Source organism: Miscanthus floridulus, chromosome 13, assembly GCF_019320115.1.
Source record: "Miscanthus floridulus cultivar M001 chromosome 13, ASM1932011v1, whole genome shotgun sequence".
NCBI lineage: Eukaryota > Viridiplantae > Streptophyta > Magnoliopsida > Poales > Poaceae > Miscanthus > Miscanthus floridulus.
Genome location: NC_089592.1, coordinates 62990627 through 63009089, shown reverse-complemented (window position 1 = coordinate 63009089; position 18463 = coordinate 62990627). Strand labels below are relative to the sequence as shown.

Below are 18463 nucleotides of genomic sequence, written 5' to 3'. Positions count from 1 at the left end.
ATTCGGGACCCTCGGATCAAACCAACTGAAGAGGATAACGTAGATACAATCTAAGAGGCGGTGGAGAACCATCATTCGAAGCAGAGGCTGACTGGTGGGGTCACTAGGCTGGCCAGCCTACAGGTGGGGTCGGTCTGCCCCACATGTCATCCCCTTGTGGTCTTCTTCAGTGGTTTGCCTTCTGGTGCCTTCTAGAGTATTCCCATGTAGGTATCATTGCGAATAAATGTGATTTGCTTTGATGAATAGGTCCTACTTGACGGTTTTTTGGATAAACCCTGCTGAAAACACAGATTCACCAAAACTCATGGAATTTATTAGTTTAAACCCCTAGACCTATGTTTGGTGATGAAATTAAGTATATATGAAGGTTATATTAATGGTTTATAATTGATGTTAATGACCATCAACAGATGTTCTTATGAGCCGGCGGTGATAGTCTCATCACCAGTGGTTTGTATTATGAACTGTTGGTCATAAGCATCAGCATAAACGCATATTAGTCCACTTAGATTATCACTCAATTACTAAAATCAAATAAGGATCTTTCAACGACGAGAACAAATGCGTAAACTTTTTAGTCGCAACAGGGAAGAAAGAGGCGAAGGTTTTAGTCTGTACGGTGTTTATCTGGTTGTGTTTATTCTTTCTTTCAAGTTTTCAGGCTTCTTTCATGTTTCAGTTGTTTCAGTCCAGGGACTCTCCAGCCTGGTGTTTTACCAGCAATAGAGTTGGGTAGGTATCGCCTGCGGGCAGTAGTGTTGGAGAATTTAGAGTCGTGGGTGTAACTCTGTATTTTTCTTTTTTCTCTCATCTAATAAAAATCCAGCAAAATCTTTTACCGCCTTTCGAAAAAAAATGTGGAGTTACGTAAAACACAAAACCAAAACACGGGGCTATCGATCGAAAAACATGAGTTCGAGAATAATACGTTGGCCACCGAGTTTCCACCAACGCATCGAGCAAGGCAACAAACATACACTGCAATTTCTAGCCACATTAACATTGACAACATATCAGCAACATTTTTCAGCGAACTAAAAATGTTTTTTCCTCACAATAAATCAGCATAAGCATCAGCATAAATCATATTTCAGCGAAACGAACCGGGCGCGTCAACATGATATAATAATAATAATAATAATAATAATAATAATAATAATAATAATAATAATAATAATAATAATAATAATAATAATAATAATAATAATAATAATAATAATAATAATAATAATAATAATAATAATAATAATAATAATAATAAAATAATAATAATAATAATAATAAATAATGTTATAATAAGATTCTACGAATATACATGGATGGTGTATGGTTGCTCGGGAAAAGTCCTTAAAATTGCACTTCTGTCTTCGTGTATGGCACGCAGACAAACTGTGATCACGAGATCCAGCTTTCATGTATGGTCTAGCCTGCATCAGATCAGATCTTGTTGATCTTGGCTGCCACGACGAGCGGATTGTTCTTGGCGATCTTCTCCCGGTCCGCCGTCTTGAAGTCGAAGTCGCAGTCGTGCTTCTCCGCGTACCGGTGCAGGGAGCAGAACGTGCCGCCGCAGCGGCAGGGGAACCCCAGCAGCCCCACCTTCTTGCGGCACGACGCGCACCTGTTGGGCGCCGCCGCCTTCGCCACCGGCGCCGCCTCCACCGCTGGTGTAGCACTGGAAGTTGCAGCAGCAGAGATCTGGGCCGCCGGTTGCTCGTCAGCGAGGACGACGACCTTGTCCGCCACGGCAGGGGCGGCGTGGACGTCTTTGAGGAAGTCCCTGTAGCAGCCGGAGCACATGTTGTTGGTCGCCGCGGATCCGAAGAAACCGCACCCGTTTGCCACGCACTTGATGGCGCCGCCGCCGCGGACGGATGGTTCCTGCTTCTGCGTCTCCGCCACGAGGCAGCCGCCGTTCTCCTTCTCTGTTGACCACGTCGGCGCTTGAGCAACCGGCGTGGCCGTGGCCGTGGCCACTGCAACGGCAGCGGTGGCGTCGTCAGGATCTTGGCCAGCCAGCTGCTCGGACACGTGAGCATCAGCAGCCTTGGCGGCCTCAATCTTCTTCTCGTCGACGGGAGTAGCGGCGGCGTCGGCGGTCTTGATCAGGTGCTCCTTGTAGCACTTGGAGCAGAGGTTCTTGGTCGCCGCACTCCCGAAGAACCCGCAGCCGTTGGCGCACATCGGGGCCGCACTGCTGCTGCCAGCGACCTCCTGGCTCTCCGCCATGTGTGGATCTCGATGGACCTACCGATCGGTCCGCCGCTGCTAGAGGATCGGATGGATCGCAGGGCGGGCAGGGCACGTACGTGACGTGCGTGAAACTAGCTACTCCGTAGTTCGCTTGCTAGGTGAAGACGACGAAGTTGTTTCTTCGTGGAAGTGAAACCGGATGCGGATGGTGGCCCCTCGCGTCGCGCCCCCTATTTATCGTGAGGGCGCCGGGCAGCGGCGGAAGTCGGAAGCCAAGCGCGAGCCGACTTCCGGTGTCGGTCGGTGCGCCGTGTTTGAACAGAAAGGGTCGCGTCAGATCCACGGCAGGGATGCACTAGCTGATCAACTAGAAGGTGCTAGTTGTGTCCTGAACATCAGGACGTACCCGCGTACGAACCAGAGAAGCCCCGCGTGACGAAACTCGGAACTCCAAGTCGGACCCTACCCTGCCACGGACGGACCAGACCACGAATCGGAAGTCGGTTGGCGCTTCGCCTTGATCCCGTTCCCGTGTTATAAGAGGAGGCATCCACGCTCCGCACTCACGAACTCTCCGCTCGTTCATGAAACTAGTCGCGCACGAAGCGATCTAGGTTTCACACACGTGCACAGAAGCGGCGACGAAGAAGATCGATGGCGGCGGAGGGGCAGGAGGTCGCCGGCGGCGGTGCGGCGGCACCGATGTGCGCCAACGGCTGCGGGTTCTTCGGGAGCACGGCGACCAAGAACCTCTGCTCCAAGTGCTACAAGGAGCACCTGATCAAGACCGCCGACGCCGCCGCTGCTCCCGTCGACGACGAGAAGAAGATCGAGATCGCCAAGGCTGCTGCTGCTCACGTGTCCGGTCAGCTGGCTGGTGGTCAAGATCCTGACGTCGCCGCTCCCGTCGACGAGAAGAAGATCAAGGCCGCCAAGGCTGCTGCTCATGTGTCCGAGCAGCTGGGTGGTCATCAAGATCCTGACGCTACCGCTGCCGTTGCAGTGGCCACGGCCACGCCGGTTATTGCTCAAGCGCCGACGTCGACAACAGAGAAGGAGAACGCCGGCCCCGTGGAGACGGAGAAGCAGGAAGCATCCGGCGGCGGCGGTGGCGCCGCCATCAAGTGCGCGACGAACGGGTGCGGTTTCTTCGGGTCTGCGGCGACTAAGAACATGTGCTCCGGCTGCTACAAGGACTTCCTCAAAAACGCTCACGCCTCCCCTGCCGACGCTTTTGCCTCCCCTGCCGCAGAGGACAAGTCGTCCTCGCTGCCGAGCAGCCGGCGGCGGCCCAGATCTCTGCTGCAACTTCCAGTGCTGCACCAGCGGTGGAGGCACCGGCGGTGAATGCGGCGGCGCCCAACAGGTGCGCGTCGTGCAACAAGAAGGTTGGGCTGCTGGGGTTCCCCTGCCGCTGCGGCGGCACGTTCTGTTCCCTGCACCGGTACGCGGAGAAGCACGCCTGCGACTTCGACTTCAAGGCGGCGGGCCGGGAGAGGATCGCCAAGAACAACCCGCTCGTCGTTGCCGCCAAGATCAACAAGATCTGACGATGCAGACGACGAAACGTTGCCTATCTCCCTTTGATCCTTTCCATGCACTTCGGAACCATTCCCGTCACGCGAAGTTTTTTCACAACACAATACCGTATTTTTTTTCCGTCCATTAGGTCGATGTAACACTCTTGTGCAATCATGTTGACGAGTTTAGAAATTGCAATGCATATTTGTTCGATGGATGAGTCTTGCACATCGTCCCTGAATTACTGTAATAATGGAATACTACCAGTTGCTGGATGCGATCCCTTATTGTCTACTAGGTGTTTTCTACTATGAGCTAGTGTTAATTACTAGTTACTAATATAAGTCATAAATTCTAACACCACTGAGATTGTTTATGTAGATTTTCGTAGTCATAAACTGGTCTGCATTTCTCGGTGTGCAATCAGACGCATCAGCCCAGTATATGATAAAACGATGTGTGTTTTCAAATTGGTGACGTATTTGCAATTTAGTGGAAAATCGTCAGGAATAGTTCTATGTTAAACTTCTCCAGCTGCCATCAAGTTTTTTTAAAAAATATATATATATATATTATCAATATTTACTACAAGTTCAAATAAAAGCATTCTTAAGACATAATGGGAAATTCAATGAAATTAAGTTGGTGTTTTTAAATGTGATCAAAATTAGCAAAGTTTTACTCAAGACAATGAACTATATATCTCCTATCAAGTGCCCAATACCAAGATCAGGAGCAATAGTCATGGGGAAGAGGGGACGAGGCCGTGGGGACTTAAAGCAAGATTAATTGGTTATATGTATACTTTATAGCCTATCTATCAGTCCACTCATATAGTAATCGGCTTACATATAGCCTATTTGTTTCTCTCGCAAAATTTCTTCCCTCTCTTCTCACTTCTTCCCTCCACTCAGCATACAGCCTACCTATTAAGACCCAAAGTCAACCCCATATATTAGAGTTGTCCTAAATAGATGGTGAGCTTCATAGTTTACTTATGCCAGGAATACGAGTGCAACAATATCACATAGCCTAAACTAATGCTATGTGCCTATGTGACAGCAATAGAGATGCAAACTGTTGTATTGCAGTCTCGTAGCATCAGTGGTGTTTAAGGCAAGAGAATATACACGACCATTAGACTTAGAATTGCATAACCCTGCCATCCATGATCCATGGCAGAGAACTTTCTATTGATCATTAGACACATGATATCTCAGGATTACATCATCCGATGGACACCCATGCACAAAATTGTAATTACATCGACAACAGTTTAGCAACATTACATACAGCATTGAGCATGCACAAAGGCCACCGCAACCCATATCCTTCTATCATATACAGGGGTTGCTGCCCAAACTCAGCAAGCTAATTCCGCAAGGCAACATGCTGGAGCGTAGCTGGCCACCGAGTAAGAAATCAATTTAGGAAAATCTACATACATGGTCAATAGTGCTCTGCTGAAGGAAGTCCACCCACTCCCAACGCTGATGTGTGCGACTCATCGGCTGGCACTTGTTACGATGTACCTGCCTTTCTCCATGTCGTAGATCGTCCTCAGCCGAGGCCTTCTCCACCTTAGGATGGAGAATGCTGTAAATACAACCACAGTAATGAACAGAAGCGGAACCAAGCCAGAAGAGTGGTTGTTTAGATATGAAACTGATGAATCTGAGTACTCTGTTCGGTTCATCGTCGTTTGCACAATGAAAGCACCCAATGCCCAGTCAACAGGCACGCCATGGATTTGATTTACAACATCAATCCTGAAACAAAACTCATGTAAATATCCAGGTTTCAAACAAAGAATAGAACTGTAGAAAAGGGTTCACCTCTTATGATCCAGTGGCATTTTAAGTGTATCATGTAGTAGAGCAATAATATATGCCGAGGAAAAGCAAAAAAGAAGCAGCTGTCCGTCATCAAAAGGGCTGTACTTCTTCTTAATCTTTGACCAGTCCCCATGGCAAAATTTCTCCCCAGCCGCCATCAGATTAAAAAGGAAGGACTTTGAGTGCAGACCAAAGAACTGTTAAGCGATAAAATATAAAAATGAATATTGTACTAAAGATGGCAGAGTATTGAACATAAAAGAAAATGGACAATCTTGACCCAAAGAAAGACTCCTGTCATTATGCATGCATTATGTTCAAATTTAACTTTTTGAGCCCCCAACCATACAGAAAGAATTAGACCTTTGAAGTATGGTAAAAATTTTCTGTTGCTAAAAATTTCCCTTCCAACTCTGGTACAAATGCTGCTCCAAGGCGGCATTCATGATATGTACATCCCTCTGCAAAAAGAACACACTCACCTCAATTATGCCATGAAATAAACGGAGAATGGGAAACTGCACCAAAAACTGTAGTCACTCAACTGTTTAATATATTAACAAAAGCTGCAGAAATTCAACAGATTAAAGATAAACATGGGAATTTCTCAAACTAGTTTATTAAAGTTAGCAAATGAATTAATAACAACTCCCCATGCACACTAATGCATCTTTCAGTCAAAGATATCAATAATTTTATTTTGATTGACGAGCCTAAAAAAGGTGTTACTAGATGTAGGTCATCACAGCCACCTTCACTTCATTTCATACAACAATAAGCTAAAGCATGGAAAAAACTCTCTTATTTTAGACAGATAATATAGAAGTGTATAGCTTACTCCTTATCTCCTTTAAACACTAGATGGCTGTGTTTTTGGTCACATGGTCAACACATGAGGAAGTACTAGGGATTCAGGCTTAGTTTACCAAAAGGCTTGCAGGTTTGGGGAGTTGAGCTAACCTGGATAAATATTTGTAACCTCTTTAAAATAACCTGATCTGGAGGTTGAATAGCCTAATGAACCAGAATTTTGTTCTCTTACTGCTAACACACCTAGTCTAGCCAAACAACATTATAGCCTAAGCAAATTCACTGCCAAACACAAAAGGTAGCTATTAGCCTATTTGAGCTAAGATTAGTTAGCCTAGTTATTTTAACCCTAAATTGAGTGCAGTATATCTTGGAAGTCATGTAGTTTTTTTTCCTATAACAAAGGCCTAAGCAAAGTACTCCCTCCGTTCCAAATTGAAGTCGTTCTGGCTTTTTTAGATATACATAGCTTTTACTATGTATCTAGTCTAGACATAATATATATCTTGGTGCGCAGCAAAAGCTATGTATCTAGAAAAGCCAGGACAACTTACAATTTTGAACGGAGGGAGTAGCTCTTAGTGGACCAAGTCCCATTCTTCCCCCAGAATTCAGCAAACAGATATGACTATCGAAGAAAAAGGAAGCATTTCTGAAGAAAAATAAACATAATGATAAGACACTGAGGTATAGGTGCATTTGGCTACCCTTTCCTTTTTGCAGTAGTGTTAGCGCTGCAGATCTACACTCAGAGAAGTTCCCCACAGCATGAGCAAAAGGTCTGTACTCAACCTTCGGCTCAAGAACACTAACAGGAAGTTTAACTGATCCTGCTATGTGTGTAAATCCCCTTGGAGTGCAAGGATCTTTATACTTAGCTTGAGAAATCAAATGTGTGGCCACTGCATAAGCATAGTCAGATCAGATAAGACTCATGAAACATGCTGGAGTTATGTTAGCTTTAGGCCTAAAATATATATTATCAAAAAAATCATAGCATATCCACAAAGGTTGAATACAAGAAAAAGAATTGGCACAACTGTACTAAAATTATTCCCCAAGTGTAATAAATTTTAAATCATAGACGTGTTCTTGTGATATCTGATTATCTTACTTTAAAAACTAGAAATGCAATGAACCAATTGACTTACTTGAGCTAAGGCCAGGTGAGCTGAGCAAGTCATGGAATGATTCATATGCTACATTCTGCACACAAAATGAGAGAGAACAGTCAGCACATACAGAATAATAGCAAGGATCACTTAACTAGCCATCAAGTGGATCATTGCTAAGGTGCAGGTGTGGCAACATACTTTTCTTGTGATAGGCAATTTAAGAGAACATTGACAATGGATAATGTTTGTCTGTACAACTAATATTTACACACACAACTCACCAGACCAAGCTGCAAAAAGCTGTGGCTGTACAGGTTATATGAGACATCACCAAACTTAAGCACATGAGAGAACTCCAGAGGCACAGGTTCACTGGTAACAAGTGCTACCTGTTTGATAAAAAATAGCAAAACAGTAAGAACCCAACAAATTTTGCTGGAGGAGGATTGATTCCTTAGTGCGATGCAAGATACAGAACCTGAACAGAAGCCCCACCAAGTTCAATAATCCCAGTGGTGTCATTTGGATCACCGCCAAGAGTCCCCAAAGCATAATTTGCTGCAACCCATGCGTATATCCCTTCCTCAGCCCCTACACGGTATTTCAATGTACTTGCATGATCATCTTAACAAAGACATTGAATTACAACTCCACCCAGTTGTACTGAAATGTAAAGCTCCCAATTTCAAAATATGTACTTCCAGCTTCACATCAAATGCAAGAGCTCCAGGTCCACACATTTCCAGAGCAAGTCATTAAAATGAGAAAGAAGTCGCACAGTTTTACTACATGCCTGAGATCACGGTGGCCCATTCGTCCTGAAATTGGAAGCCCGACCCCCGAAGCACTTCCCTGCAAGACTGCAGGACGGACTCGGCCACTGCGGGATCGAGCAGCCGGAGCCCGGCAGTGGCCATGAGCCGCACCTTGGTTTGCCCCCAGCTCTCCCGCGGCACACGGCGCCGGGCAAACTCCACTAGCGGCGCCAGAGACAGCCCCGCGCCGCGTGGGTCGGCCGCGAAGGACGATAGCCCCGGGGTCGCCTTCATCGAGGCCGTGCGTGCCCAGTCCAGCTGCGGGAGTCCCGCCGTGGCGCGGTAGGCGATGACGTGGACGCGGCTCCCCGTGCTGCCGGCGTCGATGATGACGCCGTAGGTCGGGGGCACCGGGCGAGATGCTAGGAGGAGCAGGGCGAGCGCGGACGCGGCGAGGAGCGTAAGGGCGCCGGCAAGGCGGCGGCGGGAGCTGGGCTGTCGCCTATGGGCGCCCATCTTGGTGCGCGCGGCTGGGGAGGGAGGCGCGAGAGCTAGCGTTTGTACCTTGGGCTCGCCGCGGGCATTAGGGCGGCGCATCAGAGGACAGGGAGATCGGCCCCGGCGGCTCGCTCTGGGGCGCTGGGGCGCGGCGCGTCGGCGGCGAGATGGGTGCCGGACCGGCGCGCCGCTGTGGAGATGGTGACGGGATCCGGTGCGGAGGGTGAGCGTGGGGGGCGGATGTGGTGGGTAGTGGAGGGATATAATTGACCGTTCGAAATGGTTACAGCGGACACGTGGCAGCACGGGAGAGGTTGTCGTGGACGTCGGCTTCTCCGGTTGGAGCGCCCGTGGCGAGCTCAACGTTGTGCCGTACACTTTTCTGTTTCGTTTGAAGGGATTTCTTCGGCAAAGCAAACAAGAGATTCCTTTTGCAAGTGAATCTATATACGTAGTCTAATTAATCCGTGAATCAAATGTTTTAAGTACTATCAAAATAAAACACATTCATATTATAAATGAAGAATAAGACTTGTCTAAGTTTACTATTGTACGTACTTTACAAAAAAAAATATATATATAATGAATTTTTCAACCATTATAAAATTTCTCGAGTGAGTTTACTACTCCATATAAGTTTCTGAGCGAGTCATATCGCGTCGCGTAGGCGTAGGTTACCGGAACTCCGGAGGAAGGTTCAAAGCGGAAGACGGCCATATCCTGCTGCCTCGCGTCGCGCCCGTCCCGCGGGCCATGGCATCGTCATCTCTCGCCCGTGCTCACCACCCCTCCACCTCCACCTCTTCCGTCGCCGCCGCCCTCCTCGCCTCCGCCTCGCCCATTCACACGCGCCGCTTCCTCCAGCTCCACGCGCACCTCCTTCGCACGGGCCTCCTAGCCCTCTCCCCCATCACAACCACCGCCGCCTTCCTCTCCTTCGCGGCCGCCTCCCTCCCGTCCCACCACGCGCTCGCCGTCCTCGACCACCACCTCACCGCCCCGTCCTCCCTCCCCTCTACCTTCCAGTGCAACTCCATCCTCCGCGCCCTCTCCGATCCCTCCGATGCGCTGCGCTTCCTCCGCCGCATGCGCGCGCTCGGCCGCCGCGGGAACGCCTTCACCCTGGCCATCCTCCTCAAGCCCCGCTGCGCGCTCGCGCACGCGCGCCAGCTCCACGCCAACGTCGTGGCCGAGGGTCACCTCCGCGACGCCCTCCTCGCCACCTCGCTGATGAGGTGCTATTCTAACTGCAGCGACGGGAATGGCGCGCGAAAGCTGTTTGACGAAATGCCGGTGAGGGACGCGGTCGCATGGAACGTTCTGATCACCTGTTATGCGAGGAACCGGCGGACAAAGGACGCCCTGAAGCTTTTCGAGGAGATGAAAGGCCGGGGCAGTGGGGCGGAGCCAGATGACATCACCTGCATTCTGCTCCTCCAGGCATGCACGAGGCTGGGCGCGCTTGATTTTGGTGAGCAGGTGTGGGCGTATGCGGAGGAGCACGGTTATGGGGGGGAGCTGAAGGTGCGCAATTCGTTGATCGCGATGTACTCGAGGTGCGGGTGTGTGGATAAGGCATACAGGGTGTTCTGTGGGACTCCTCAGAAGAGTGTGGTCACATGGAGCGCAATGATCTCAGGGTTGGCAGCAAATGGCTTTGGTAATGATGCTATCTCTGCATTTGAGGAGATGATTATATCAGATGTTGCTCCTGATGAACAGACTTTTACTGGTGTTCTTTCTGCATGTAGTCATAGTGGGCTGGTTGACGAGGGTTTTAGTTTTTTTGATATGATGCGATTTGAGTACGGGTTGAAGCCAAACGTTCGCCACTATGGATGCATTGTTGACCTAATGGGTCGTGCTGGCTTGCTTGATGAGGCTTATGAGCTTGTGACAAATGAGATGAAGGTTGCACCAGATGCGACAATTTGGCGAACTCTTCTTGGCGCTTGCCGAATCCATGGTCATGCTGATCTTGGGGAGCGTGTAATCGGTAATCTAATTGAACTGAAGGCGCAGCAAGCTGGGGACTATGTTCTATTGCTGAACACTTATGCAGCGGTTGGGGAATGGAGCAAGGTATCCGAAGTCAGGAAGTTGATGCAGGAAAAAGGAATACAAACTACTCCTGGCTGCACGACTGTGGAACATAATGGTGAGGTTCATGAGTTTATTGCAGATGATGATGCACATCCAAGGAAGGTGGAGATTTATGAAAAGCTCAATGAGATAAATAAGCAGTTAAGGATTGCTGGTTATGTTCCAAATGTGTCATCAGAGTTGCATGATTTGGATTCCGAAGGGAAGGAAAGTGCCCTCACCTATCACAGTGAAAAGCTGGCAATTGCTTTTGCTTTGCTTGTGACACCTCAGCACAGGCCAATAAGGCTTGCAAAGAATCTTCGTGTTTGTGTTGACTGCCACAATTTCACAAAGGTGTTTTCTGGTATTTACAACCGACTAGTTATTGTCAGGGACAGAACACGGTTTCATCATTTCCATGGAGGAAAATGTTCGTGCAATGATTATTGGTAGTCCATCCTTGCTTGTTTGTTGCATTTGCAGCACACCACAAGGAAGTGAAGTTATCGCACATACTTTGGATACCAGAGCAACAGTAAATGTTTGAAGTGGCACCCAATCATAAGCACTATATGAGCTCTAATGTGATGACAAGAAGCTTTTCACACAATTGGTTTCTGGCTTGTCTGCTGTCGTGAACAAGGCCCTTTTTTGCCTAGTACAACTATCAGCACTTAAAGAACAAGGTCCAACGTATGTGGTCTTTACACTAGGACTACTGGCTCAGCAATCAGTATTCAGGATCTTGCCTACAACAGTAATATCGAATACTCAGATATTGGTTAATTAAGAGGATCATTTATACTGGTAATTGAAATACAAACATGTCTTAAAACATGATATGTTGTCCTTGCATTTAAAAAAACATGCAATGTTGTCATGCCTTGGAACATTCTTCTATAAGATAGAAAAAGTGACGACAAATCAGAAAAAGGAAGTGATGACAAATCATGTGACTTTCTTGTTAGTCTGTCAAGTTTGCCTCATCAGGCTTCACTGATGAGCTCAACGGCATTGTGCTTCAAACCTAGGAAATTCGTTTGGTGGATACTATTGAATATGTGATTGCTTAACATTTTGTAGACATGCATGGCTAATCAAATATACAGGTTGAGAAAGATAATGAACATGGTTGCACCAATTTTTTAGCATAGATTGTATATAGAATAGGAAAGATTCCCATGTCCAACTGTATCTGTTTAAAGGACCACTGAATTATATGCATGAGGAACAAACAATGGTGTTATGCTAAATGCACACTTACATGGTCAACTTGACCAGTTGAAACATACATTTTTTTTAGCAGAGCTGAAATCTGAGTATTTTGTTTTGATTGATCATATAATCTTTTTTACATTAATTCGTCCTTTGATAAATGACAGCAAGTTTTTGTTTTGATTGATCATATAATCCGTTTTACATTAATTCGTCCTTTGATAAATGACAGCAAGTTTCAAATGCTGCACCCATGTTTTACATATATCTGGGTAAAATCCAAACAGCATAAAACAGGTTTACATGGAAATTTTGTGGTTTGAACATACATAAACCTGTCTGCATTTGATCTAATACAAGTAGAGTTGGCATCCCTGAAATAGTGAAATCTGAACTGTCATGAAAACTGTACTCTTTATCCTTGTTTGAAATTTTGAATGCCTGGTTACTTTCATAAATTCTATCAACACCACGCCAAGTATCCATTCTCCACTGCATTTGGCACGTAGAGACTTGTCAAAATGAATATATGCTTGTGGGAAGAAATCATCACCTGTATATTTTGCTTCTTGGGTAACTGAACATATTTTGGTGCATAGATTAGTTCTGTCTGCACTTAATTCTATAATTCTATTGTCTCTGCTTCTTTTTCCATCACAGCAGCAGGTTGTACATACTGGACAACTGGTATTGCAACTCCTGGGGAACTTTGATGTCTTTACATGGAAAATGTTCTTGCACAGAATGGGATTATGGGACTTGGTTTTCTCTATCAGCAGATCCTGTAGACAATGGGATTTGCTGCTCAAGGAATGACCACAAGGAGCATGGTACATGCATGCATGTCCTGAATTATTCTTGCATTTTTTTTTCCTAGGACTGAGTCTGATTGGCGTAGCATAGCGGTGTTCCTCATGATCAGACCTTTGCTTCTCTTTCTATCTATCATGAGTGTGATGTCATTTACTACCTCTGTCAAAAAAAAAATTTGGTGTCATTCTACCTTTGTGCTAAATCAAACCATCATAAGTTTGACCAAATTTGTAGATGTACCGATATTTTAAGATACCAAATTAGTACCATTGAGTTTACCATGAAATCTGTTTTCATAGTATACCTTTTTTATGCCATAAATGTAGAAACTTTTCTTTATAAACTTTAGTGAAATTTAGGATAGTTGGACTTTTGACAAAACTAGAATGACATTCTTTTTGGTAGGTACAGAAGAGTGCCTACTTAAATTACTAATGATGGATCCTTTTCTGGACAGCAGCTGACCTGACTCCAGCTCTGCATCTTCGCTAAGTTGCCTTTTCCAAGCTCAGAATTATGCCCATTTGGAAGGCCAAGACGGAACCGAAATGCAGATTCTTCGCATGGACAATAGTGCACAAAAAAATTATAACTGCAAACAACTTGATGATGCGAGGATGGACGGATGACCCCATATGTAAACTATGTACAAATGAAGAGGCACCAAGGCACCTGTGTAAAGATTGCCTTTTCAGTAAGGAAGTGTGGGAGTTGATCAAGATATGGTTTAGTTTAACTGACCTAAGCTCCATAAACACAACTGGGTCGCTTCATAATTATTGGCAAAGATGTAGGAGAAAAGTTGATAAAAATCAAAGACAGCGCTTCGACGGGATCATAATCTATTTTTGGTGGAATATCTGGAAAGAGAGGAACATGCGAACTTTCCAACAAAAAAGTTTGAGCTCAAGACAAGTCGCAAGTTTATGCAAAGATGATATAAGTCAGTTTTCTTTGGCGACGGCTCCAATTCATAATACGGCGAACTAGCAGTAGACCTCTTCTTCAGTTAGGCCAAGGTTCTTGTTTTCGAAGTGTTCTTTCGTACAGATGTTTTTTCTGCCGTTTTACTAGTTTCCGTTTTGATTAGCATGGGACGCTGGGTGTAAATAGGGAGTTGTATTTGCTCTTTTTTTCTCTTTATATCGTCTAATAAAATCCGCGGCAAAGCTGTTGATGTGATGGCCTGAAATCTTTGGAATCAAACTGCAGTAGGCCAATTAGGTTAGCATATCTTAGTTTCATACTATGACTGATGGGACACGTCCAGTTATCCCAGCTGATCGGCAAAGCTGATGGTTGTTCAGTTCTCCTTGGACGTCTGAACTGAACACCATTGTCTCAAAGGTCTGAACAGGAATACGTACACACAAAAAAAAAAGAATTCAGTGTGTTCAATAATTTGAAGACTGCTTAGTTTACTTGCGTTGATGTGACCTTGTGATACATACTCTCATATATTTGTTGTTGCATGTCCTCTCTGGCAGTCGTATCCGGAGCGTGGTGGAACATTTTGATGTCTCCCGATCCGGTTGCAATCAATGACTGATCCTCGATCCGAACATCGATCAGGATTTGCCGTTGCTCTGCACTTGTATCATCGATCGGGCCGTGGTTGAGCCAAGGCGTCTGATTAAAGTCTGTCAGTTAGGAGCCCTGAACTAAGGTAGTAGCCAGGGAGATGCATGCTTCCGTAGCCAAACAGGAGTAATCGCGTGCACCTGCACGTAATCGGCATCGCATTTCAGTGTATCATTAGTCCTTTTTCGAGTGAGTGTCGTTTTCCATGTGAGGAAGACTTTAAGCTGGGATAAGAAGACGATTGGCAGAAGCAACAGGGTCGTCACGTCGTGTCCAACGCTGAACGTTTCTTCAACCACCCTTTGAAAAAAGTATGGTGTCAAGCAACGACAGACTGGCGCCTCAGACGAGAGATAAGCGAGACGAAGCAACAACAGCTTTTCTGTTGGATCACTAGTAGTGTTACGTTGGACCTAATCCTGACTTGCTGCGGCTTAATCCTTGTTGGATCACGGACGACAGCCGACCACGTTCCTCGCCGGTGACGTGTTCGATCTCCGGCGAAACCCGGTTGCCTTAATTCGCGCGCTAGTATAACCTTGCCGTCGTCGTCACTCGCTAATCCTAGGTCACAAGAGTCAAAATCCAAGTATAGCAAGCTAAAATAGCAAGGCCACACAATCAAAATCCAACCGTCAAGCAAGGTGCATTTTCACTCCCTCTCCGTAGTAATCAGTACTCCCTCCGTTTCAAATTATAATTTATTTTTTTACCCTAAGTTTGACCACTCGTCTTATTCAAAAATTTTGTGCAAACATGGTCAAATTTAAGTCATTCTTGAAGCACTTTTGTTAATAAAGCAAGCCACAACAAAAAAAAAAGTAATATTTAGCATAAATTTTTAAATAAGACGAGTTGTCAAACTTAGAGAAAAAAAAGTCAAACGAACTATAATTTGGAACGGATTTAGTAGAAAATTGGTGCAAAAGCATCCACACCGGAATAACAGCAATACGATATGGTAGCATTACTCCTGTGAAATGCTCGCGTAATGCCTGCCATGGCGTATGGTGCCTTCTCTCTCAGACTAGCTTCGTGGCATGGCTGGCGCGTCTCATATATTAGCTGCCAACTGAGACGTCCGTGCTCCGCCCGCCACGTACACAGCGACAACGTACATGATGATGATGAAGCTGCCGCTTGGCTCGTCCCTGTTTCCCACCGTGACAAGGAAGGCTCACCGGCCGGCGTCCGGCGACAGGACACGACGTACATACGCCGTTGCCGGCAATGCGTTTATATATGGTATGAACATGCACCCTAATAAACTGCCGCAGGGCATGCATTATTGGCCATGTTCACTTCTCTTATAATTCATACTTTTCAGTTTGTTTGTTTTTTAGCTGAAACAGTATTTTTCTCTCACAATAAATCGGTCAGAATAATATTTTAGCTTGTTTTTTCAGCGAAGGAAACGGAGCCTTTATCCCCAACGTCGATGGGTCAGCTGGGAAACGTGCCAACTGCCACAAGCGCAAGTACTACTGCTGCCGAACCTTGCTGGTCCATGCATGGGGTGGTATATCAGTCACGCTCACAAGGAAGCTAACTAGGAGACGTGCCAATGCAAGTTTTTCTCCTCCTCATTTTTTTTGGGTGAAAAAAAAATCCTCGAATATACGCTTCACCACTGACTAACCAAACAAACGCTTTGACTCCCTGCACTGCGAGCATGAGTATTTTTTCCATCCGTCCATTAATTTCAATTAAATGATACGTGGAAATGGATTGCAAATAAACAAAACCGTCCGGGAACGTACGCTGCAGGTCGGATTATTCAGAGCCAGTCGTCGTCCCGTGCCGACCACAACCAGGCCATAGCCATGCATGCATGTCGAGCTCGGCCTCCTCCCTCCTCCGACCTGTCACTCTCCAACTTGCCTTCCACACCTATCATCCCCACCAGCCGGCCGCGCCTTACCTTCCATGTCTATCTAGCCCCTTGCAGTTGCAGGCTGCAGCAAGCAAGCCATTACTCATTTACTTGCTTCTTGAATTGCACGATTAGATTTCCATTTCCTTTTCCTCCCGTGGGAATATGCCGCGCTACTGCCATGGTTGCCATACATGCGTGCGCGCCAACCGTCGCCGTGGATCCACATCACACCTCCCGATCCCACCCAAACCTTCCCTATAAATTCGCACCCCACGGCCTCGCAACCTTCATCTTCCACCTCGATCATCCCTGCATAAACCACGCAGCGGCAGCCTGCAAGCAACCGCCCATCTTCCAAGAACTAATCCGATCCGTATCAGCGCAGAGCCGCCGCTCCGACGGCCATGGCCGCCGCCCGCCTCTCGCTGTCAATCCTGCTGGTCGTCCTGGCCGTCGCAGCCGGCCAGCGCGCGGCGGCGCAGGACTACGACTTCTTCTACCTGGTGCTGCAGTGGCCGGGGAGCTACTGCGACACCAAGCAGAGCTGCTGCTACCCCAAGTCCGGCAAGCCGGCGGCGGACTTTGGGATCCACGGCCTGTGGCCCAACCGCGACGACGGCTCCTACCCGCAGAACTGCAGTCCCGACAACGCCTTCAACCCATCAAAGGTGCTTGTGATTCTTCTTCTTATTTGTTGCTTCGCATGTGTTTGATCGATGCCGCGGCATGTGCTGTTCTTGGATTTCGTGTGCCAACGAATCTTTGTCCTCACGTTATGGTTTATGTTGCTGGCGCTTCTGCTGTTTGACGAGGTCTTTCTGCTCTGCACTTCTGCTATTGGCAAATTTCTGGGGCATCCTTGTTTACGTTTTCTTGTTTGATGATCGTCTTCCGTTGTCGACGACGATCCTATAGCTCAAAATCATTTTTTTTTGTTCCGTATGGATTGGAACACAAACCACACGTTAGGGGTGATGTGAGATGAAGGACAGGTATCGTTCCTTTTGGCTTCACTCCAAAACATCCATTTGGATTGTTTGCCGTCTCCAGAAGTCACACTTGTGGCAACATTCTTTCTTCCTCATTACTACTGTCACCACTCTGTTCTGTTCTGTTCTGTTCTGTCAACGTCTAATTTGGAGAATTGATGCTGGTGAAATTTAATTTACCGTCACCTCGCAGTAAAAACGTTCTTTGCAAAGACAACCGCATGCCCAGTAGCTGCATTGCCCAAATAAGCATTCTTGGAATATTCGTTCCACCGGGCATCATCGTGGCCTCGTGGGTGGCAGTTGCCACACACAGTACACGCAGGTGTTGATGCAGGCACGCTGACATGTCGCGTAATGACAACACGTTGCAGGTGAGCGACCTGCTGAGCAGCCTCCGCGCCAAGTGGCCGACGCTGGCGTGCCCATCCGGCGACGGGCTCAAATTCTGGGGCCACGAGTGGGAGAAGCACGGCACCTGCGCCGCCAACGTCTTCGACGAGCACGGCTACTTCCAGGCGGCGCTGCGCCTCCGCGACCAGCTCGGCGTCCTCGCCGCGCTCACCTCCAACGGCGTCAAGCCGGACGGCGGCTACTACACGCTGAGTCAGATCAAGGGCGCCATTCAGGACGGCACAGGGTTCGAGCCCTACGTGGAGTGCAACCGCGACGAGGCCGGTAACAGCCAGCTCTACCAGCTCTACTTCTGCGTCGACGCCGCCGGCGACAGCTTCGTCGAGTGCCCCGTCCTCCCCAGCGGCAGGCCCTGTGGCAACAGGATCGAATTCCCGGCGTTCTAGGCTGGCTGACTAACTGTTCTCGTCAGTTGTTCCAATTCTCTGCAAGAGGATAACGGAATGTTCATTCTCCATTATTCAAAGTTTTTTTTTTTTCCTTTTTGAAAATAAAAGGAGCCGATCGATGTACTATATTTCTGTCTGCTGAAGAATTGGTGCAGACGGTATTATTATTTGTCATCACATTCAGTGATTCGGAGAACAATTCATAAGTTCAGTCACAGTCACACTAGTGTGTGCTTTCTTGTCGCACGCGCACCATCTTACCTGCTTTCAGCAGCTGCAGACCACACACACTCTATCTGACGTTGCGTCGCACATGCGCATCTTGTTGTCGACGCGACACGCCTTGCAATTCAGGCCGCGAATACGAAACC

The 18463-nt window shown here is 47.1% G+C and overlaps 4 protein-coding genes and 1 pseudogene across 9 annotated transcripts; 3 read left to right on the top strand and 2 right to left on the bottom strand.

Annotated features, from left to right (window-relative positions):
* Positions 1 to 1311: 1311 nt before the first annotated feature.
* LOC136500702 (zinc finger A20 and AN1 domain-containing stress-associated protein 9-like) lies at positions 1312 to 2402 on the bottom strand. The gene has a single exon (XM_066496117.1). The coding sequence runs from the start codon at positions 2230 to 2232 to the stop codon at positions 1441 to 1443; it is 792 nt and encodes a 263-aa protein (XP_066352214.1). The 5' UTR covers positions 2233 to 2402; the 3' UTR covers positions 1312 to 1440.
* A 342-nt stretch (positions 2403 to 2744) lies between these two features.
* On the top strand, positions 2745 to 4000 carry LOC136500701 (zinc finger A20 and AN1 domain-containing stress-associated protein 12-like; annotated as a pseudogene).
* Positions 4001 to 4866: 866 nt separating this feature from the next.
* Positions 4867 to 8980, bottom strand: LOC136500663 (probable apyrase 6). Of its 3 annotated transcripts, XM_066496073.1 has the most exons (9): positions 8271 to 8979; positions 7956 to 8068; positions 7759 to 7866; positions 7514 to 7568; positions 7070 to 7264; positions 5916 to 6013; positions 5553 to 5749; positions 5400 to 5486; positions 4867 to 5313 (listed from the first exon to the last, which is right to left on the bottom strand). In XM_066496073.1, the coding sequence occupies exons 1-9, from the start codon at positions 8827 to 8829 to the stop codon at positions 5145 to 5147; spliced, it is 1581 nt and encodes a 526-aa protein (XP_066352170.1). In that variant the 5' UTR covers positions 8830 to 8979; the 3' UTR covers positions 4867 to 5144. The 3 variants fall into 3 exon arrangements, with proteins under 3 accessions (XP_066352170.1, XP_066352168.1, XP_066352169.1); XM_066496071.1 differs by having other exon boundaries at positions 4867 to 5486; positions 8271 to 8980; XM_066496072.1 differs by having other exon boundaries at positions 4867 to 5486; positions 5916 to 6015; positions 7078 to 7264; positions 8271 to 8980.
* Positions 8981 to 9413: 433 nt separating this feature from the next.
* Positions 9414 to 14025, top strand: LOC136500737 (pentatricopeptide repeat-containing protein At3g47530-like). 4 transcript variants are annotated; one of them, XM_066496157.1, is made up of 3 exons: positions 9414 to 11622; positions 12694 to 12860; positions 13301 to 14025. In XM_066496157.1, exon 1 carries the CDS (start codon positions 9484 to 9486, stop codon positions 11266 to 11268), a length of 1785 nt encoding a protein of 594 aa, XP_066352254.1. In that variant the 5' UTR covers positions 9414 to 9483; the 3' UTR covers positions 11269 to 11622; positions 12694 to 12860; positions 13301 to 14025. The 4 variants fall into 4 exon arrangements, with proteins under 4 accessions (XP_066352254.1, XP_066352255.1, XP_066352253.1 ...); XM_066496158.1 differs by having other exon boundaries at positions 12691 to 12860; XM_066496156.1 differs by having other exon boundaries at positions 9414 to 12860; positions 13304 to 14025.
* A 2293-nt stretch (positions 14026 to 16318) lies between these two features.
* LOC136498942 (ribonuclease 1-like) lies at positions 16319 to 18307 on the top strand. Its single transcript, XM_066494642.1, has 2 exons — positions 16319 to 16968; positions 17664 to 18307. Exons 1-2 carry the CDS (start codon positions 16705 to 16707, stop codon positions 18087 to 18089), a joined length of 690 nt encoding a protein of 229 aa, XP_066350739.1. The 5' UTR covers positions 16319 to 16704; the 3' UTR covers positions 18090 to 18307.
* The last annotated feature ends 156 nt before the right edge of the window (positions 18308 to 18463 follow it).